The sequence below is a fragment of the Silurus meridionalis genome, chromosome 26 (assembly GCF_014805685.1).
Source record: "Silurus meridionalis isolate SWU-2019-XX chromosome 26, ASM1480568v1, whole genome shotgun sequence".
Classification (NCBI taxonomy): Eukaryota; Metazoa; Chordata; class Actinopteri; order Siluriformes; family Siluridae; genus Silurus; species Silurus meridionalis.
Window position 1 is genome coordinate 17639723 of NC_060909.1, and position 18528 is coordinate 17658250.

The following is an 18528-nucleotide window of genomic DNA, read 5'->3' on the forward strand; positions in this document are numbered from 1 at the left end:
TGTTACTGTACTTAAGTAGATTTTTCTGGTAGTAGTACTTTACTTCACCATTTATTTTTTAATAAATTAAATTCATTACATTTTTACACAAATATCTTGTACTTTCTTACATTTTCAATCCAGGCTCATTACTTTAGTTTTCATCTATTTGGTGACATGTACAAGATTTTTTCTTTTAATTGCACCGTTTTCAGCCCATCAAACTATTTCTTGTCACAGATGTAGGCTAGCATACGCAGCTAACAACAAGCATGGCAGAAGGCAACAAGAAATATGGGGGTAACTGATTGAGACAGAGGGAGTCAGCGATGTAAACATGACCGAGAACAAAGACATTCCTGATCACCAGATCATCATCATGATGAAAAGAAATTTACATAATAACTCCAATTTACTCCAAGATATGTTTTTAGACTCCAGTAAATAAGAACCCAGAACTGAAAGTTTGTGTGCTTTTCCCTATGACAGCACTGTTAATTTTGTGTGGGCTATTGTTATTTTCGTCTTGACCTTATTTGAGATTTGAAAAGATTGCCTCAGTCATGAATCTGGTTTGTGTATTTACTTTAAAAAAATTTAAACCAATGTTAGATATATTATAGAAAAATTAATGCTGTGAACAAAGAAAAAGGAATGCTTGTTAATCAAATGGTTGAATTAAAAGTGTAGTACTGCACATGTACACCTGAGGGAGCAAGAGATCCGTTTTTGGTTTTCTTTGTAATTAGATAGCAATGAGATGAGATGAGTTTGAGTCTTAGTTTATCATTAACTCATATGTCAAAATTGTTAATAATAATAATCATTATTATTAAAATAAAATATAATAAAATGAATACTTATTATTATAATATTATTATTATAATAACTAGGGCTGCAACTAACGATTATTTTTTATTATTTGATTAATGAAATAAAAATGTATTTGATATTTTGCTTATTATATCTATATAAAACCCTCATTCACAGTATTTATGTATAAAAGTGTACTTAAAAATGCTTAAAACCATGCTTAAAAAAATATATAAAATATAATAATACATTTATATAATACATATATATATATATATATATATATATATATATATATATATATATATATATATATATATATATATATATATATATATAAAACCAGATATTGGCTTAAGTTAAAGATATAAGCATCTAGAATATATAATGAATTTAATTTTGTATAATTTTGAATTGATGTATGCATAAATTTTATAGACAAACATTAAAAACAAGCATTTGAACGAAAGCTGCAGTAAATCACCTTTAAAAACAAGTTACTCTTGTAGTAGACAAATGCTGTAAAAAGAGAATAGAAGAGAGACACACACAGTGAGCAAACAGGCTTGATTAAATAAAGGAAAAACAATATGCATTGGTGTACAAATGCATGATCATTCACTGAAAACCACAACAGTGACTAAAAATGTGATCGTTTACTGCTGCTGTTATTTGCTGCTTTGAGATTTAGATCACTTTGTCACGAGTCACGACAGAACAGAACCAGTGCGACGGTCCTGAAGTTAGCAAACAAACAGTTTATACTTCATTAAAATGTACCATTTTCACATGATTACGATTGTACGGTTTTTGCTTACCGTGCTGATATTTCACCAGTGTAGTTTCTTTTCATGTGCTCGTGCATCACTGTGATACTTCCATGCCAAAAACGCTTTGCAATAAATTACAGGTTTTACAGTCTTACAGCATTTAAACCAGTGGCAGTTTTCTCTTCCTCTGTCAGCCATTGTGGGCATAAAAAAGTCTAACTCAGATGTAATAATGTGTGCAGCGCTACAGATGTGTTTTGCTAGAAAAATCTTGGCTGTAACAGTTTCCCTCTGACCAACCAATCAGAGATCAGAAAAATGCTGATGCTATTCTGTGAAGCAAATTTGAAATCTAATTGGTTAAAGAAACAGACCCGTTGCTAATATAGTCTAAGGTATGTCAGTCAGCACTACTGATTCTGAAGGCTCTGGGCAGATTAGATTGGCATGGCAGCACATAGAGGCTGAAATCTAATTGAACAAAAAAGTCTAACATCCACATACACATGGAAGCAGTGCAGCCGAGAGAAACACTACGAAATGAAGAGAATAAACTGTTGGGAATAAATTAATACAATTTCATGGAACAAATATATGAATTTAGGTTGTAAATGTAGGTCAGTGCTTCTGATAGTGCACTTATGATTGAGGTGAGAACATTATGGCAGGAACTCTTCACGTCCATGTAAAGCATATCTTCATGGAGCTGGCTTTGTGTACAGAGGCATTATCATGCTGGAACAGGTTTGAGTCTCCTCGGTCTTATTGAGTCTTTGAATAGCAAACTGAAGGAGAAGATAAAGTCTAAAGATCTGGCAGTGTGAAGATCTTAGCTTGAACTAGGAATCTCAAACCTGTTCCAGCAAGATGGTGCCCCTGAACATAAAGGTGGTAAAGATTCACTGGTACCACACTTTACACTGGTAAAGAAATTGTAGAGCAAAGTAAACAACAAAGACTTGTAGCTCAAGGGAGGGAGCATAGTTTTAAGTAAAGAATTATGAACTATATCGGCAGGTCCGGGGTTCAAACCCTTGTATTGACAAGCTGCCATTCTTGGGGCCCTTGAGCAAGGCCCTAAACCCTCTGTGTTTCAGGGGCACTGTATCACTGCTGACCCCAGATATGTGTAGAAATATATGTGACAAGTACAAAGCACTTCTCAGTTTTTAAATACTAAACAGTATTGTACATCAGGCTAAAGCTTTATAGATATTGAGGTTTGATACTATGTGAACTGGAAACAAAGTGCTGAATTACACTATATTTACAAAAATTGGTTTGAGTTTTTATTGTACTGAATATATCACCGCTAGTTGCCAGATATTTCAGTTCAGACTTGTTTTTCACCATCACAAATGCTTTAAAGTCTGGGGAATTGTGAGCGGTGGGGAAATAAAATCTCAACACCAAATGATTTATTGGTTATATTTTCACGTATTTATTGTTGACTATGCATAAATTCACTGATTAAATATCAGGTATTTGTTGGTTAATGGATATATTTACAGATTAAGTATCAGGCAGCCTAATGCTCCAAAAACAAAAACGTGTTTAGTGATAACATTAAAAGAACATTAGGGAATTATGTTCTAACAAAGTTTTCAGCAGGTAGTTTTATTTTTATTCGCAGAATGTTCTCTTAAACGATAGATTAACAAAAGCACGGTAAAAATGTATAGTGAAAATACTGTTAGAACATTGTTTCTTAACCTTCTAGTAAAGTTTTTACAGGAAGTTTATTTTTTGTTCTTAGAATGTTCGTCTGATTGTTAAGATAACGTTCTCTAAAAACATTGTAAAAATGTTTTGTGATGATTTTCTATAAAAGCTTAATTTTAATATTGTTAGAACATTATACCTTAACATTCTTATAAAGTTTTCAACTGGTAATTTCAAGTTTCAAGAATGTTTTCCTAAAATATTTCAGTTATAAAATCGATAGAACATGATGGACTAACAATCCGATAAAGCCCCTAAAACAGTTTTTAAAAGTAGTATTAGTGTCCCTGCTTTAATAAAAGGGAAAATGTTATTAGCCTGCTCAAAAAACACAACAAATTGTAGAATTATTTTATTTGAACATTTGTACAAATATTGTAATACAATATCATTAAAAAGTACCCAAATAAAAAAACTTCTTAAGAAGCAACTATGAATAAACAACATTCTGAAAAAATCTAAAATCTCTGCATTTTAATGTTTAATCAGACCCAGAAGATTCAAGAAGGTCTTCAACATTCAAACTGATCCATCATTTCTAAAAGGATTGAGCTCTATAGCAGGAGATCTTCCACTCTCATTTAAACTATACCATCATGGAGCTGGTTTTGTGCACAGGGCATCATCATGCTGGAACAGGTTTGAGTCTACTGAAGCTCTGAATACTAAACTGAAAGTGAAGGTGGTATGTTAACATACTTTATTTAAATTAAACCTTTTTTTCTAACTAAATTTCCATCTAAATGGCATTCAAAACAACAACCGGAGTTGCCTCAGGATAAGGAATTACACACTAACCCCCACTCAGAGATTTATTTTCAATTTAGACTTGTTTTTGAGTACAGACTTGTTTCTCAAGGTCGCAAATGCCTTGAAGTCTGGGGAAGCTTTGTGGCAATAAAATCTCAACATTGAATTATTTATTTGTTATATTATCCCACATGATTACTTTGCATAAATACACAATAATTTATCATGTATTTATTGTTTAATGGATCTATTTACTGATTAAGTATTTATCAGGCAGCATACTTCTCCAACAATGGACACAACATGAAGTTGGCCTCTTGAGTCTTGTTAAAGGTAGCAGGAATGATGAAGTAATAGAATTTCCTCGCACAGCTTTACAGAAGTCAACAGTGAAGGTGAACGGTGTGTATTTGTCTCTGATGAGCAGCCATGGCGACTGTGGCAAGGAAAAACTCCCTTAGATGTAATGAGGAAGAAACCTTGAGAGGAACCAGACTCAAAAGGGGAACCCATCCTTATATGGGTCAAATCAGGGTCAAGTCAAATAGGTTAATCTAAGAAATTGCTGGAATTGCAGAGTGGACTGTTGCCTGGAGTGACTGGTAGGCTGTCAATTAATCAGAGCTAATTGCAAAATTTGAAACAATGAATTAATACAAAAATGTATAATTGTGTAACGTGTTTTATACAATCAAATGGTGAAAGTTCACCAGAACGTTATTTAAATAATGGATCAATAAATTATCGGAAACAGGTGCTTCACTGTCAAGTTAATAATAAGGGCTTTCATTAAGCCAAGTTGGTCTTTAAATGTCACTTGGCCAGGTGCTGGACCACCATCCTGCAGGCTAATATCAGTCCCTGGCACCATGATGTTGTGCATTTGCATACATTGTAATGGTGTGGTGGGTACACATATAGTCAAAGGTTAAGAGAAAGTACAGAAAATGGGCTCAGCCCTGTGGCACACCAGACCACAGCCTCTGCAGAACAGTTAGTCAGAAATGTACATTCAGATCAGATAGCAATCTAGTTTTGTATACCAAATTAAAGAAGACAAAAGCTGAAGATATATACACGTGTGGACAAAATTGTTGGTACCCTTACAATAAAGAAAGAAAAACCCACAATGGTCACTTAAATAATTTGAAACTGACAAACGTAATAATCCTGTACAGGAATGAATGAAAATACAAGATTAAAAAAACACTGAAAATGATTTAATTATAGGGACATGTTAAACTAAAGTGTGTCCTGTAATTAGCATCACAGCTGTCTTCAATCTTGTAATCAGTCATTCTGCCTATTTAAAGGTGAAAAGTCGTTACTGTGCTGTTTGGTATCATGTTGTGCACCACACTGAACACGGACCACAGAAAGCTAAGGAAAGCGATGTCTCAGAAGATCTGAAAGAAAATTATAGATAAGCATGCTAAAGGTAAAGACTATAAGACCATCTCTAAGCAGCTTGATGTTCCTGTGACTACAGTTGCACATATTATTAAAAAGTTTAAGGTCCATATATATATATATATATATATATATATATATATATATATATATATATATATATATATATATATATATCTAGAATGCTATCTGATCTGGGTTAAGAACTTCACTGGAACTTGAAGTCCTAAAACGTGTTCCAGCATGACAACGTCCCTCTGCATAAAATTGGTAAAGATAAACTGCTACAACACTTTACACTAAAAGAAAATGCAGGATAAACTAAACAAAGACCTGCTTTGATTGTGTGATAGGTGGCCACTTGTAGCTCATGAGAAAGAGTGTAGCGATAATGAAAGTATTATGAACTATAGTGGTATATAAACATTTTATCAAGTATAAACATATATTAATCTAACAATCTTTTCTTGCTAAAATTCCCAACCAGTGGTATCCAAAACAACAACTGGAGTTACCTGGAGATATAAAAAAATGACATTCACACCCACATAAATTTAGTCAAAGATTTATTTTTCCTTATAAACACACACTGAAGTAGTCAAGATTATTAAGTGCACCCATCACCACCACCACCAGTTGCCAAATGTCATAAAGCCTGGGACCTTAAAGCTTTGTCTCAATATCATTATTTTTTGGTTACATTTTCAAATATTTATTGGTTAATTTGCATAAATTGCATAAAATGTATTTGTTGGTTAAAGGTTATTATGTATTGATTAAGTATCCGTCAGACAGTCTACTTCTCTGAAAACACACGCAGCAGGAAGCTGGCCTCTTGATTCGGCTCGGAGGTAGCAGGAATGATGACGTATTCCGCAAGTGGAAGGTCGAAACGCAGATACACCTCACGCTTCAATGTGATGTCACTTTTAGCCACAGATCTTTGCAGATCTTCACATCCAAGGAGAACATTCTGCTTTCCCTTGTACTGCAAAACACACACACAGTGGAGGAATAAAAACTTTCAGGAATAAAAATAAACATTTTTCTAAAAAGAAAATCAGTGAAATCTAAACCAATTTAGTGCATTTAATTGCCAAATTACATCAAAATACAAATACATTTCCATTTTACTTTCCAGGTGCTTAAGTTATGGGAACTATTTGTGTAACGCAACTCATAATTCTCACTCGTATTTATTTAAATTCGCACAGTATCCTGATGTGGTTTTCTTGTCTACGGGAAAAGCTGCTTGAAATTTTCCATCCACTAAATCTGTGTATTTATCGCCTGCTTTAAAAACGTGCTCCACTCCCTACTCTACGTGGTTGCTGTATCTAAATGAAAATATAAAAATCAATTTCAAATTACTTTGAAAAAAATAAACGCACTGCACATTTTTTTCATTGTATTAGATTCAAATGATCCCAATCTTTGAAAACTTTCTGGCATTTTTTTTGGCCTATATCTTCTCCTCGCTCCTTGCTGTTTTCTCCCTGTCCCTCCATTTTTAATTCTTTGTTACCTGTTCAGAGCCCTCCACAGTTTAGTGGGTGGTGCATCAGTAATAATGGTCCGTGGGAAACACAGTGCGCTGTGTTTAGTTACAATGGCATGAATACGATTTTCAACAAGCACATGGTTGTGATGGTTAGTTATTCACATTTTGGTCAGAGGTAGAGGGGAATATGGTCTGGTGTCATATCCATAGGATGTAGAATTAAGATTCTGGAGCATGTCATAGTATTCTAAGTAGTTCAGACCAGACAACATCGCTGCTATATACAATACACACCTTGTCTGGAACCTGAAAGGTAAACACAGCAAAGAATACTGCAATTAAAATACACAAGAGCTGGAAATGTTTAGTTTTACCTAAAAAGTAAATATTACTAAAAGACATGTACAGTGAGGAAAATAAGTATTTGAACACCCTGCTATTTTGCAAGTTCTCCCACATAGAAATCATGGAGGGGTCTGAAATTGTCATCGTAGGTGCATGTCCACTGTGAGAGACATAATTTAAAAAAAAAATCCAGAAATCACAATATATGATTTTTAAACTATTTATTTGTATGATACAGCTGCAAATAAGGATTTGAACACCTGAGAAAGTCAATGTTATTATTCGGTACAGTAGCCTTTGTTTGCAATTACAGAGGTCAAATGTTTCCTGTAGTTTTTCACCAGGTTTGCACACACTGCAGGAGGAATTTTGGCCCACTTCTCCACCCAGATCTTCTCTAGATCAGTCAGGTTTCTGTCTTGTTGCTGAAAAACACGGAGTTTAAGCTCCCTCCAAAGATTCTCTATTGGGTTTAGGTCTGGAGACTGGCTAGGCCACGCCAGAACCTTGATATGCTTCTTACAGAGCCACTCCTTGGTTATCCTGGCTGTGTGCTTCGGGTCATTGTCATGTTGGAAGACCCAGCCTCGACCCATCTTCAATGCTCTAACTGAGGGAAGGTGGTTGTTTCCCAAAATCTCGCAATACATGGCCCCGGTCATCCTCTCCTTAATACAGTGCAGTCGCCCTGTCCCATGTGCAGAAAACACCCCCAAAGCATGATGCTACCACCCCCATGCTTCACAGTAGGGATGGTGTTCTTTTGATGGTACTCATCATTCTTCTTTCTTTAAACAAGTTTAGTGGAATTATGACCCAAAAGTTCTATTTTGGTCTCATCTGACCACATGACTTTCTCCCATGACTCCTCTGGATCACCCAAATGGTCATTGGCAAACTTAAGACGTGCCTGGACATGTGCTGGTTTAAGCAGGGGAACCTTCCGTGCCATGCATGATTTCAAACCATGACGTCTTAGTGTATTACCAACAGTAACCTTGGAAACGGTGGTCCCAGCTCTTTTCAGGTCATTGACCAGCTCCTCCCATGTAGTTCTGGGCTGCTTTCTCACCTTCCTTATGATCACTGAGACCCCACGAGGTGAGATCTTGCATGGAGCCCCAGTCTGAGGGAGATTGACAGTCATGTTTAGCTTCTTCCATTTTCTAATGATTGCTCCAACAGTGGACCTTTTTTCACCAAGCTGCTTGGAAATTTCCCTGTAGCCCTTTCCAACCTTGTGGAGGTGTACAATTTTGTCTCTAGTGTCTTTGGACAGCTCTTTGGTCTTGGCCATGTTAGTAGTTGGATTCTTACTGATTGTATGGGGTGGACAGGTGTCTTTATGCAGCTAACGACCTCAAACAGGTGCATCTAATTTAGGATAATAAATGTAGTGGAGGTGGACATTTTAAAGGCAGACTAACAGGTCTTTGAGGGTCAGAATTCTAGCTGATAGACAGGTGTTCAAATACTTATTTGCAGCTGTATCATACAAATAAATAGTTTAAAAATCATATATTGTGATTTCTGGATTATTTTTTTTAGATTATGTCTCTCACAGTGGACATGCACCTACGATGACAATTTCAGACCCCTCCATGATTTCTAAGTGGGAGAACTTGCAAAATAGCAGGGTGTTCAAATACTTATTTTCCTCACTGTATGTATGTATAGTTATATAAAAAAATACTTATATGATTAGAATCTTACCTTGTAGATGTAGAAGCCAATCTTCCAGCCATTAAATCCAGTCTGTTTTGCTTTGCGTGCACCTTTCTGCATCAGTGCGATAAGTACTGAACATTTATCATCACCCTGACTGTCAATGTCCAGTTTTACCCGGAACTGTGGGTTTGTGCTGAATGTAGCTGAAGAATGCACAAACAACAATATTAATACCATAATCAGGAATACTGGAATCTGATTGGCTGCACTGTTTATAAATAACTGTAACCATATGTCAGGATCTGGGGATCCTGCTAGGTTTCCAGATTTTTGTTGTAGTTGTTTGTTTTTTCTTTCCTAGAATTTTTTATGGTTTCCCCACCAGATGTCATTATTTTGTCCCTGTGTCCCTAATTAGCTCCCATTGTTTCCACCTGTGTCCTATAAGCCCTGTGTGTATTTCTATCTACTTTGTGTCAGTCTTTTGGGCTTGATTGTTAAAGTTGGTCCATTTCCAGTATTTGTTTTACTTCTTGAGATGTGGACTGATTTTATTTTTTGGGGAGGGGACCTGATTTTGTGGATTAGATTTTTTGCTGTTGTCTAATTTTTGGTAGTAACAATAACTGCACAAGAAGATAACAACAACAGCTTAATTATTAGTAGAGACACATTACAAAAGTACACAATTCTTACACACAATCTTTCTCTTTTTCTTATGGGGTTTCTTTGTGAAAAATGTTGCTTTGAAGTTGGAAGGTAAAAATGGTAAAAAACAAAGAACAAAACAATATCTATATAACAGAGATCCGAACTTCATCTTTCAAATGAAAATATATCCTCTTAACACCAACATGCTCTAAAGTATAGCATTAGGCACATTTAGATAGTCACCTGGAAAGTTTAAGCAGCCCCCAGCTGTAGCACCCACTTTCCATGTGCCTTCAAATTGGCAAAAGTTCCAGCATCCCAGATTACCATCGATGGTCATGTTTGGGGTCAAGTTGCAAATCTCCAGCTTGGAATACCTCTGAATATAGTCTGAATATGACATCCTTAGAGATAGAGAGAATAAAAGAGAGGGGGGGAAGAGAGAAAGAGGAAGACATGTAACATAGAAATGTCCTTTATCTTGATCTTGCTCATGTGGTCTTTATGTTGGCCAAGAGTCCATGTTTAGAATCTTGCATAATAATACTGATATAGGGTTATAATAATATGCAAATGTTTGTTATAACACCTTACACTGGGATTATATGTACAACCTCAATAACAAAAAATTTTGGACAATGTAAAATGTAAATTAAAACAGAATGCAATGATTTTAAAACCTCATATGTTCATATTCACAGAAGAAAATATTAAATGTTTAAACTGAGGAAATTTACCATTTAAGTAAAAAAAAAGAAGAATTAGAATTTGATAGCTGCAAACGTCTCAAAAACGTTAGGTGAGTGGTATTAAAATGTAACAGTTGGAGAAATATTTTGCAACCTGTAATTAGGTTAATTGGCAACAGCTAAGTAAGATGGTGCTATAAATAGAGTATCTTAGAGAGGCAGAGTTTCTCAGAAGTAAAGATGGGCAGAGCTTCACCAATCTGTGATTACAAATTGTGGAACAATTTTAGAACAATGTTTCTGAACATAAAATTGCTAAACTGTTGAATATCTTATCATTTACAGTACACAATGTCATCAAAAATGTAAAAAAATCTGGAGAAATCATAATGCACAAGGGACAAGGGCCAAAATCAATATTGAATAAACTTGATCTTCGGGCCCTCAGGTGGCACTGCATTTAAATGATGATTCTATAATGGATATCACTGCATGGGCTCATTAACACCACCAGAAATTATTGTCTGTGGACACCAGGTCATCCACAAATGCAGATTAAATCTGTATCATACAAAGAAGATGGCATGCGTTAACATGATCCAGAAATGACGCCATCCTCTTTGGGCCAAAGCTCATTTAAAATGTACTAAGACAAAGTGTAAAACTGTTTTGTGGTCAGACGAATTACAATTTTAATTTCTTTCTAGAAACAATGGACACTAAGTCCTCCGTGCTAAAGAGAAGAGGGACTATCTGGCTTGTTATCAGCGCTCAGTTCAAAAAGTCGCATTTCTTATAGTATTGGAATGCATTAGTGCCTGTGGAATGGGCAACTTGCACAACTTGGCTTCATGAACGGTTTATACAGGTTTTAGAGCAACAGAGGCTTCTATCCAGAAAATGTATTTTTCAGGGAAGGCCTAGCATATTTGAGCAAGACAATCCTAACTGCATACTGCATCTATTACAATAGCATGACCTTGTAGTAAAAGAGTCCGGGTGCTGAACTGGACTGCAAGCAGTCAAGACCTTTCACCATATGCAAACATTTGTAGTATTATGGAATGAAATACAAAGAGTACAAAAACACTGTTGAGCAACTAGAATTCTGTATCAGAGAAAATTGGGACAGAATCCAGAATCAACGCATTGCATTCAGTATTTAAAAGGACAGTTGAACACTTTCCGCTGGTGAAAGGCTGGAAAAGAATAAGGCAACGTTTCATTACACTCTGCCCCACTTATACAGTAGCTTCAGATTTTTCTTCTTGGCAAAAGTGGAACCCAATGTAACACATCCCCTCAAGGCCAAGTATGTACTAAGATGCTTTTTCTGCTCACCACAGTTGTACAGTGCTTATTTGAGCTAAGCTAGCCTTCCAAACCACTGAACTGAGGTTTCACAGTGTAGCAGGTTGTTTCTGGTGTTTGGTGTGAAACTGTTGCCCTGTTGCTGACTCATGACTGGTTGTTCCTAGAAATATGGGCTCAAATTGTCTAACGGAGATAAATAAAATAAAAAACATACTAAGAAAAAGCTGGCACATCCTTACCAGAACTCTCCATCATCGGCTGAGTAACAAAGCTTGGCCTTATCTTCGGGTGAAACTTGACTCCACTCTTTGGAGCTAAAGATGAAGACAAATTTGTCCACCAGTTATTAAACACTGATTATTTTAATAATATTAAAACTTAACTTTGATTAATTGACAGCCTACCAGTCACTCCAGGCACCAGTCCACTCTTTGTGACCCCAGGGATTTCTCAGACGAACCAATTTGAACCGTCCATGTTTTGCTTGCACCTACCGCAGAAAGACGAAACCGTCAGTATGTCTCTTGTGCCATTTAAGTTGAGAAAAGAGTATATTCCCATTGTATTTTTTTCAGAAAAGGAATAAGTTCACCGTGTACGGTTAAAGGAAAATTATGATTGTCAAGGTGATTTATACCTCTTTATAACAACACAGCTTTCCAACACGAACAGTTCTTTCTATATTAGTGAACAATATGTTCTTTCAATTAATTTTTGAATTACACATACCTTTTTTCAGGTACAGTACATCCATAAAACATGCTAGGTCCTGTTTTCACTTATGCTACAGCAGCCTTAAATAAGTCGCTCCCCTTACCAGCCTCTTTTTTTTTTGTCATTTTGAAATACATTAATAAACCGAAAATATAGGAAAAGAACACTTGGAGGTGTGATAGTATCAGAAAATGTTCAAAGATAGACTGGACTGCTATTATCACTGTATATGGGTTTTCTAGAACAGCATTTGCTAGCAACTTTTTGTTTGCAGCAGGGAAATCCTAAAGATGGTATACACATAGATTAGCCAAGAAAATCCAATGAAATTATGGGACAAACAGAAAGCAAAAAAAGAATAACAGTTACACAATACATTAATATTGTAGCTACATGCATGTAAAGGCATTTTGAAAACCTCTTACATTATAGACATGGAATATCTGGATATGTGAGTGTGAGTATTTGCACAATAAGCAGATGCACAGGGATTCCTATTAAAATATCTAGCAAACATGTACTTTGCATATTCGTCTCACCTCCTTTGTATCTGTGATGGAGTAGGCATGCTTTCCAAACAGATGCTCTTTGGTCAATCTTTCTTTTACCTCATCAATGACCTGCAAAATAAATAAATAAATAGATAATTTAAAGAGTGAAAAACTGAAACCCTGTAAAAATTACATTTTCCCTAATATTAACAAATATTTTTACTCTTATATTCGATATTCTTAATGAGCTATAAAACATACAGAAATGGACGTGCTCAGAAGAGAGCCCCGACTCAGCGCTTTCTTCATGATATCAAACAGGTTAGATGGAGCATTGTTTAGTGAGAACCACTCAGCAATCCCTCCAGTGAAATCCTCTTGTGCTTCCTGGCATGACCTCCGCAAAGGTTCTCATAGCAGCCGTTCACCCTTTTAAACAAATAGGAGTTTTTAGAGATGTCTACCTATTGATGCATTACTCAATAAACTGTATCCTTAATTACATAAAAAACACCAACTAACCATAAATTTATGATAGCAGAAATGTGCACACTTACTTAGCATAAGCCTTCTCCAGGAGCGCGCTCCAGAATTCTTTTTGTTCTGCCGATTTCACAAACAACAGCTTTCCCTTTTTGGTGGGAAGTCGGTCATCGACAACAACTTCTTCCCACTTGCCGTACTGCCAAATCTAGAAAGGTGTTAAAACACAAGCCATGTATGCACTGTGATGCACCGAAACCGCAAACATAGAATTTAAAATTTTGTGCACAGCAAGAACTAACTAAAGCAATCAAAGATGTGTCAGACAGTGCTTGCTTTCCCAACCAAACAAAAATTTGCATCTTTCACTTCAATCACATTTTGACTGTTATCCATTGTCTAAAATGCTCATAAGTAAGTGTGAGAAACAAATGACTTCCAAATTAAAATGGTTTCTCTTAGCATTTAGTCTTTTCGTCCATGGGGATGAAGTCAGGGTGCATTAATTTTTGGTTATTAGGTCATTCCCTGACTACCTCAGACCACAAAGCAATAAAAATAAGGCCATAGCAAACTGAGAGGTTATGGCAGGGAGGTGTAGTGACATCCTTAACAAACACCGAACACCCCAAAGCAACCACCAACAACATCTTGCCAACAACAGGGATCATAATGAAACTTTCCAAGAACACAATAAAAATCCCAAAACAACCACCAAACCCAACAATAGTGTTTTCCACTAATAACTTATTATTATTATTTTTGTAAATGTATAATAATACTGAAACCCTAAATGCTTGAATCCTAAAATTGTATCAAAATGACCTGTTATTTTTCGGATTTAATGCTAAATGTGTATGACAACAGCCTAAAAAATTTAAAAATGAAAAACAAAACAAAACAACTGTATGTTTTACCTGAAAGTGAAAGATCCCAGCATACTTATCTGTGAAGTTCTGTTCAGGATAAATCACACGTGCCAGAATGTCTTTGTTCAGAGTGAGAGAGGCAATAGCTGCCATCAGCCAACAGTCGCCTAGAAGGGTCAAAGGTTAGTTGAGCCACTGGCCATCCCCATTATTTATGTTACAATTTTAGCTTTCATATTGGATTTTCATGACGTATCTGTACTTACCTGAACAGAGCAACCATATTTGGTTTTAAATCTGAATGCTCTTTCTAACAAAATGTAAAACCTTATTTATTCAAACTTAAATGGCCGTTAAACTTGTTTAGGGAGTTTTAAAACATGGCAGAGTTTTGCTTCAGGTATTGTAAAGTAAAAAAATTTGTGTTTTTCACATAAATCATGCACGTACACTACACTTACCCAGTGCTCCTTGGCAGACGTCGGCACGTGTGGCACCGCTGATGATGAACTGGGGTTTTGAACACAACTCCTGCAAAGCACACATGGCTCAATTATACTTCCATTCCATCTGTGTGTGTGTGTGTGTGAAAGGCAACAGTTTAGGATTACATTTAGGACACTGGATTATTCTGATATGTTTGAGTCTTAAATCCTATCTAACATCCAAGTAAAGAGACATGCAGTCTGGAGAAGGAACCCTTTAGAGCGGTGACCATCCATTCTGTTCACCATTTCTGTAGCAATTACTTTTGTCTGTTTGAAGTTGTTTCATAACAGGTCTAATTCAGATATATTGTCTATGTCTGTATCTCCTCAAATTCTATTTACATTACTGTAATCTAAATGCAATAACTTATTTATCAAAGCTAAAATAACTGGTTTCAACAACCTTTGACCTTTTTTGAACAGAAAAAACAACAAAAAACAACCAAAGAATTATCTAAATAGTTGTTACGTGTTAATTTGACACTACTTACTCCAGGCCTTTTCCATTCCACCCCCTTGGTGTTGTTGGAATTGGGTCCGAATTGATCAAAGCCCAGAGACCCGAATGTAGCAGAGAAAGAAGGATCACAGAAAAGCTCATTCTGCATCAGGCACTGACTCCGGAGGGCCTCATAGTCCTGATTCAGGCACTTGTTAGACATGGTATTGACCTGGGGTAAATTTCCTGCCAAACTGTTCTTCAAAATGTTTCAGGCACTTGCCAAGAAGTGCGTGAATAATAGATGCTTGAAAACGTCTCTGCTGCAGTCAGTTAAATAGTTTTGGGTTGTCCTCCTTTACGGAGGAGGGTTTGTGTGGGTGGTGTGATTTGCTGTCATAAAAGAGATCGGGAAACTGATTACATTAAAAAGAATTGTTTTGTTTTACGCTTGTTTGTGTTTGCTTTCAAGTTTGTCAGTTAAAGGTCAAATTGTTGCTCTTATTCCGTACCATACATGAACTTTCCCTTGTTTTATCAGTACTAATCTTTCCCAACTAAACCTCTTTCACAATTTTTTTATAATGTTGACCAGGTTGGTAGCATCTGCATAACAAGCATAACATTGATATTATAACATTATGAGCGTTTAAATGAGTAACACTGATTATCTCTACATCATGTCCCTGCTAGTAGGTGGGATTTATTAAGCAGTAAGTGAACATTTTCTCCTCAAAGTTGATGTGTTAGAAGCTGGAAAAATGGGCGAGCGTAATTTAAACGAGTTTGACGAGGGCCAAATAGTGATGTCTAGACGACTGAGTCAGAACATCTTCAAAATCTGCAGCTCTTGTGGGCTGTTCGCGGCCTGCAGTGGTCAGTGATCTATCAAAAGTGGTCCAAGGAAGGAACAATGGTGAAACGGCGACAGGGTTGTGGGCGGCCGAGGCTCAATGATGCAGGTGGGGAGTGAAGGCTGGTCCGTGTGGTCTAAACCAACAGACGAGCTCCTGTAGCTTAAATTACTGAAGAAATTAATGCTGTTAATGTTTGATGGATCAGGAATATCCAACTAATTATGTATATTCTGGTTACACAAGATATTTTCTTGTGGTTTCAGGAGTGGCTCTGAGAAAACAATGAAATTTAATTGAAACCATTGTGGTGCATGGAGATGATGGTAAATAATATGCTTTATTTATACATAATGGAGACACTGATGTTGAGACATGAATATACTCTCAAACTGTCACTTTAAGTGGATTCTTTAATTAAACTGACTTTTTAGGGATCTTCTAAGGTGGATTTGGCCTTGGTCATGGCCACAAATTGTGCCATTGTGAGCAGTTGATTATGAACATTACAATTAATACCAGTATAGGTATTTGTGATATATAGGACTGAGGTATTGAGTATATGATCACATCAGTAACTTATCAGTAACATTAGAGATATGATTCAAATGATTTCTTTTTGTCTCACTTTTAAAATGAGTTGTAAATTTATATTCTGCACTTTGGCGTCCCCTGGTGTTCATAGTGAATTACAGTAAGCACCTAAGCCACAAATTGTGCCTTTTCTGAGCAGCTGATTACAAACATTATAATTAATTCAAATATAAGTATTTGTAATATGTACCCCATTTCAGGACTGAGGTCTTGAGTATTTGATTACATCAGTAACTCATCAGTAACATTAGTGATATGATTGAAATTATTCTCTTTGTCTCACCTATAAAATGAGTTGTAAAATTATATTCTGCACTTTGGCGTCCCCTGGTGTTCATAGTGAGTTACAGTAAGTCCCCAATTTCGAAGGTTTAAATTCAAATTTTCCGATCTTATGATGATGATAGTTATACAAAAAAAAGTACAAGTACAAGTATTTTGTGCACTTTTTTAAGAGTTTTGCGCAGCAGGCAAACGTAGCAGCGTATATGGTAGGATACATTGGGACGCTGCCAGGATGTACGCATCTCGCCAGCTTACAACTCTTATGAATCAACGTATTATTTAGTTCTCACTCTAACTTAATTTAATTACTTAGTTCCAGTTCACAGTTCAGTTCAATCTGTATCAGTGAAGAGTTCGTATGGGTGTGTGTGTGTGTGTGTGTGTGTGTGTGTGTGTGTGTGTGTGTGTGTGCAATGCAGATTTGTACCAGTTTGTAGCAACAATGAGATTAATGGGATGACTTGTGATGATGAAATAAACAGTTGGGGCAGGGAAGTGAGGAGACACATTTTTCTAAATCTTTCAAATTTCAACAAGTTTATACATATTTCTCACCACAATCTTAGGTAATTTCCTTTTATGATCTTATTTCACATGATGATCAACCCTATACCTCACAGGTACTTTTCCACATTTTTTTACTGTGTTACCGCAAAGAGCCACATCATACACATGGGCACACATGAACATTACCCATCCCTTCCTCTCACACACACACACACACACACACACACACACACACACACACACACACACACACACACACACACCTCTGCTCAGCCAGATTTATTGTAAATGTCACACACCAACATAATGACAGAAATTGACTCCTACAGTTCTAAGACCACAGGCCAGTCATTTTCAACAATGAACATTGTGTGCAATGTCTCACACACAAACTCTTAGTTTAACCAAATCCACAAACAAAAATATAATAATTTACAGTAGAATTTTTCTTTTACTATGCATGTTACTTAGTGGGACTTTTGCCATTCCTTGCCTTGAACAATCCTCTTCAAATTCCGTTGTTGCCACTCAAAGCAATTCTTTCACATGGGTGTCAGTCAGAACAGATTGATGCTCTGATTCCACGTGTTTTAGGGTAGAAAACACAGACTTTGTGTTTTTTTTTTTTATGTGCATGTTCACTTCGCTTGAGTTCAATACGGTATTTTTGTCAAATGCGCATGCGCGTGAAATGAAACCGCAAAGTTTCCCAGTAGGGGCAAGATCATTTAAGTCTTGCAAATACCATATTGAACTCAAGCGAGGCGAACACGCACATTAAAAAAAACACAAACACAAACTTCGATATGAACATAAGAGCCGCATGAAACCAGCCAAAAAGCCGCATGCGGCTCGCGAGCCACGGGTTGGCCACCCCTGGTCTAAGCTCTGAAGCACTTTCACTTTAAATGTCTGAAATCACATTCAGCATCATTTGAATCTTCTTGTATTTCCAATACGCTTTCTGGAATTGCATCTTGTGCTACTTCCCTCTGTTCTTGCACTAGGTGTGGTAGCAGGACTGCACACAACATCTGGGAATTATTTTAGAATTTGACTGGTTTTCAGCTCTGTATCTGATTTTATGTGGTGTAGGAGAATTTGGCGGCGAGGGAAATGTGCAGTAATGGATTTGGTCTTTTGTACTACCCTAGATGGACCCCCCTTTTCAGGCTTGACAGTAAATACAGCT

At 36.3% G+C, this 18528-nt stretch overlaps 2 protein-coding genes across 2 annotated transcripts in view; both read right to left on the reverse strand.

Annotated features, from left to right (window-relative positions):
• The window catches only part of LOC124379814 (calpain-2 catalytic subunit-like), a 40725-nt gene extending 25406 nt beyond the window's left edge, over positions 1-15319 (reverse strand). The window contains exons 1-3 of the mRNA XM_046840393.1: positions 15149-15319; positions 14631-14700; positions 14218-14336 (exon numbers count right to left, since the gene is read on the reverse strand). Of these exons, the coding sequence (XP_046696349.1) occupies positions 14218-14336; positions 14631-14700; positions 15149-15319 (360 nt within the window). The remainder of the gene's footprint in view (positions 1-14217; positions 14337-14630; positions 14701-15148) is intronic.
• LOC124379882 (calpain-1 catalytic subunit-like) lies at positions 6188-13485 on the reverse strand. Its single transcript, XM_046840499.1, has 9 exons — positions 13375-13485; positions 13079-13246; positions 12866-12946; positions 12017-12102; positions 11852-11926; positions 9853-10013; positions 9004-9161; positions 7240-7251; positions 6188-6432 (listed from the first exon to the last, which is right to left on the reverse strand). Exons 2-9 carry the CDS (start codon positions 13124-13126, stop codon positions 6241-6243), a joined length of 813 nt encoding a protein of 270 aa, XP_046696455.1. The 5' UTR covers positions 13127-13246; positions 13375-13485; the 3' UTR covers positions 6188-6240.
• Positions 15320-18528: the final 3209 nt, after the last annotated feature.

Bases quoted from the DNA above. Each gene is read 5' to 3' on its own strand.
- LOC124379882 (XM_046840499.1), bottom strand. From the start codon at position 13,126: ATGAAGAAAGCGCTGAGTCGGGGCTCTCTTCTGAGCACGTCCATTTCT. The intron at 10,014-11,851 runs GTAAGGATGTGC...TCTATCTCTAAG, and splicing joins GCCGATGATGGAGAGTTCTG to GATGTCATATTCAGACTATA. The intron at 9,162-9,852 runs GTGACTATCTAA...TGCATTCTTCAG, and splicing joins GGGCTGCTTAAACTTTCCAG to CTACATTCAGCACAAACCCA.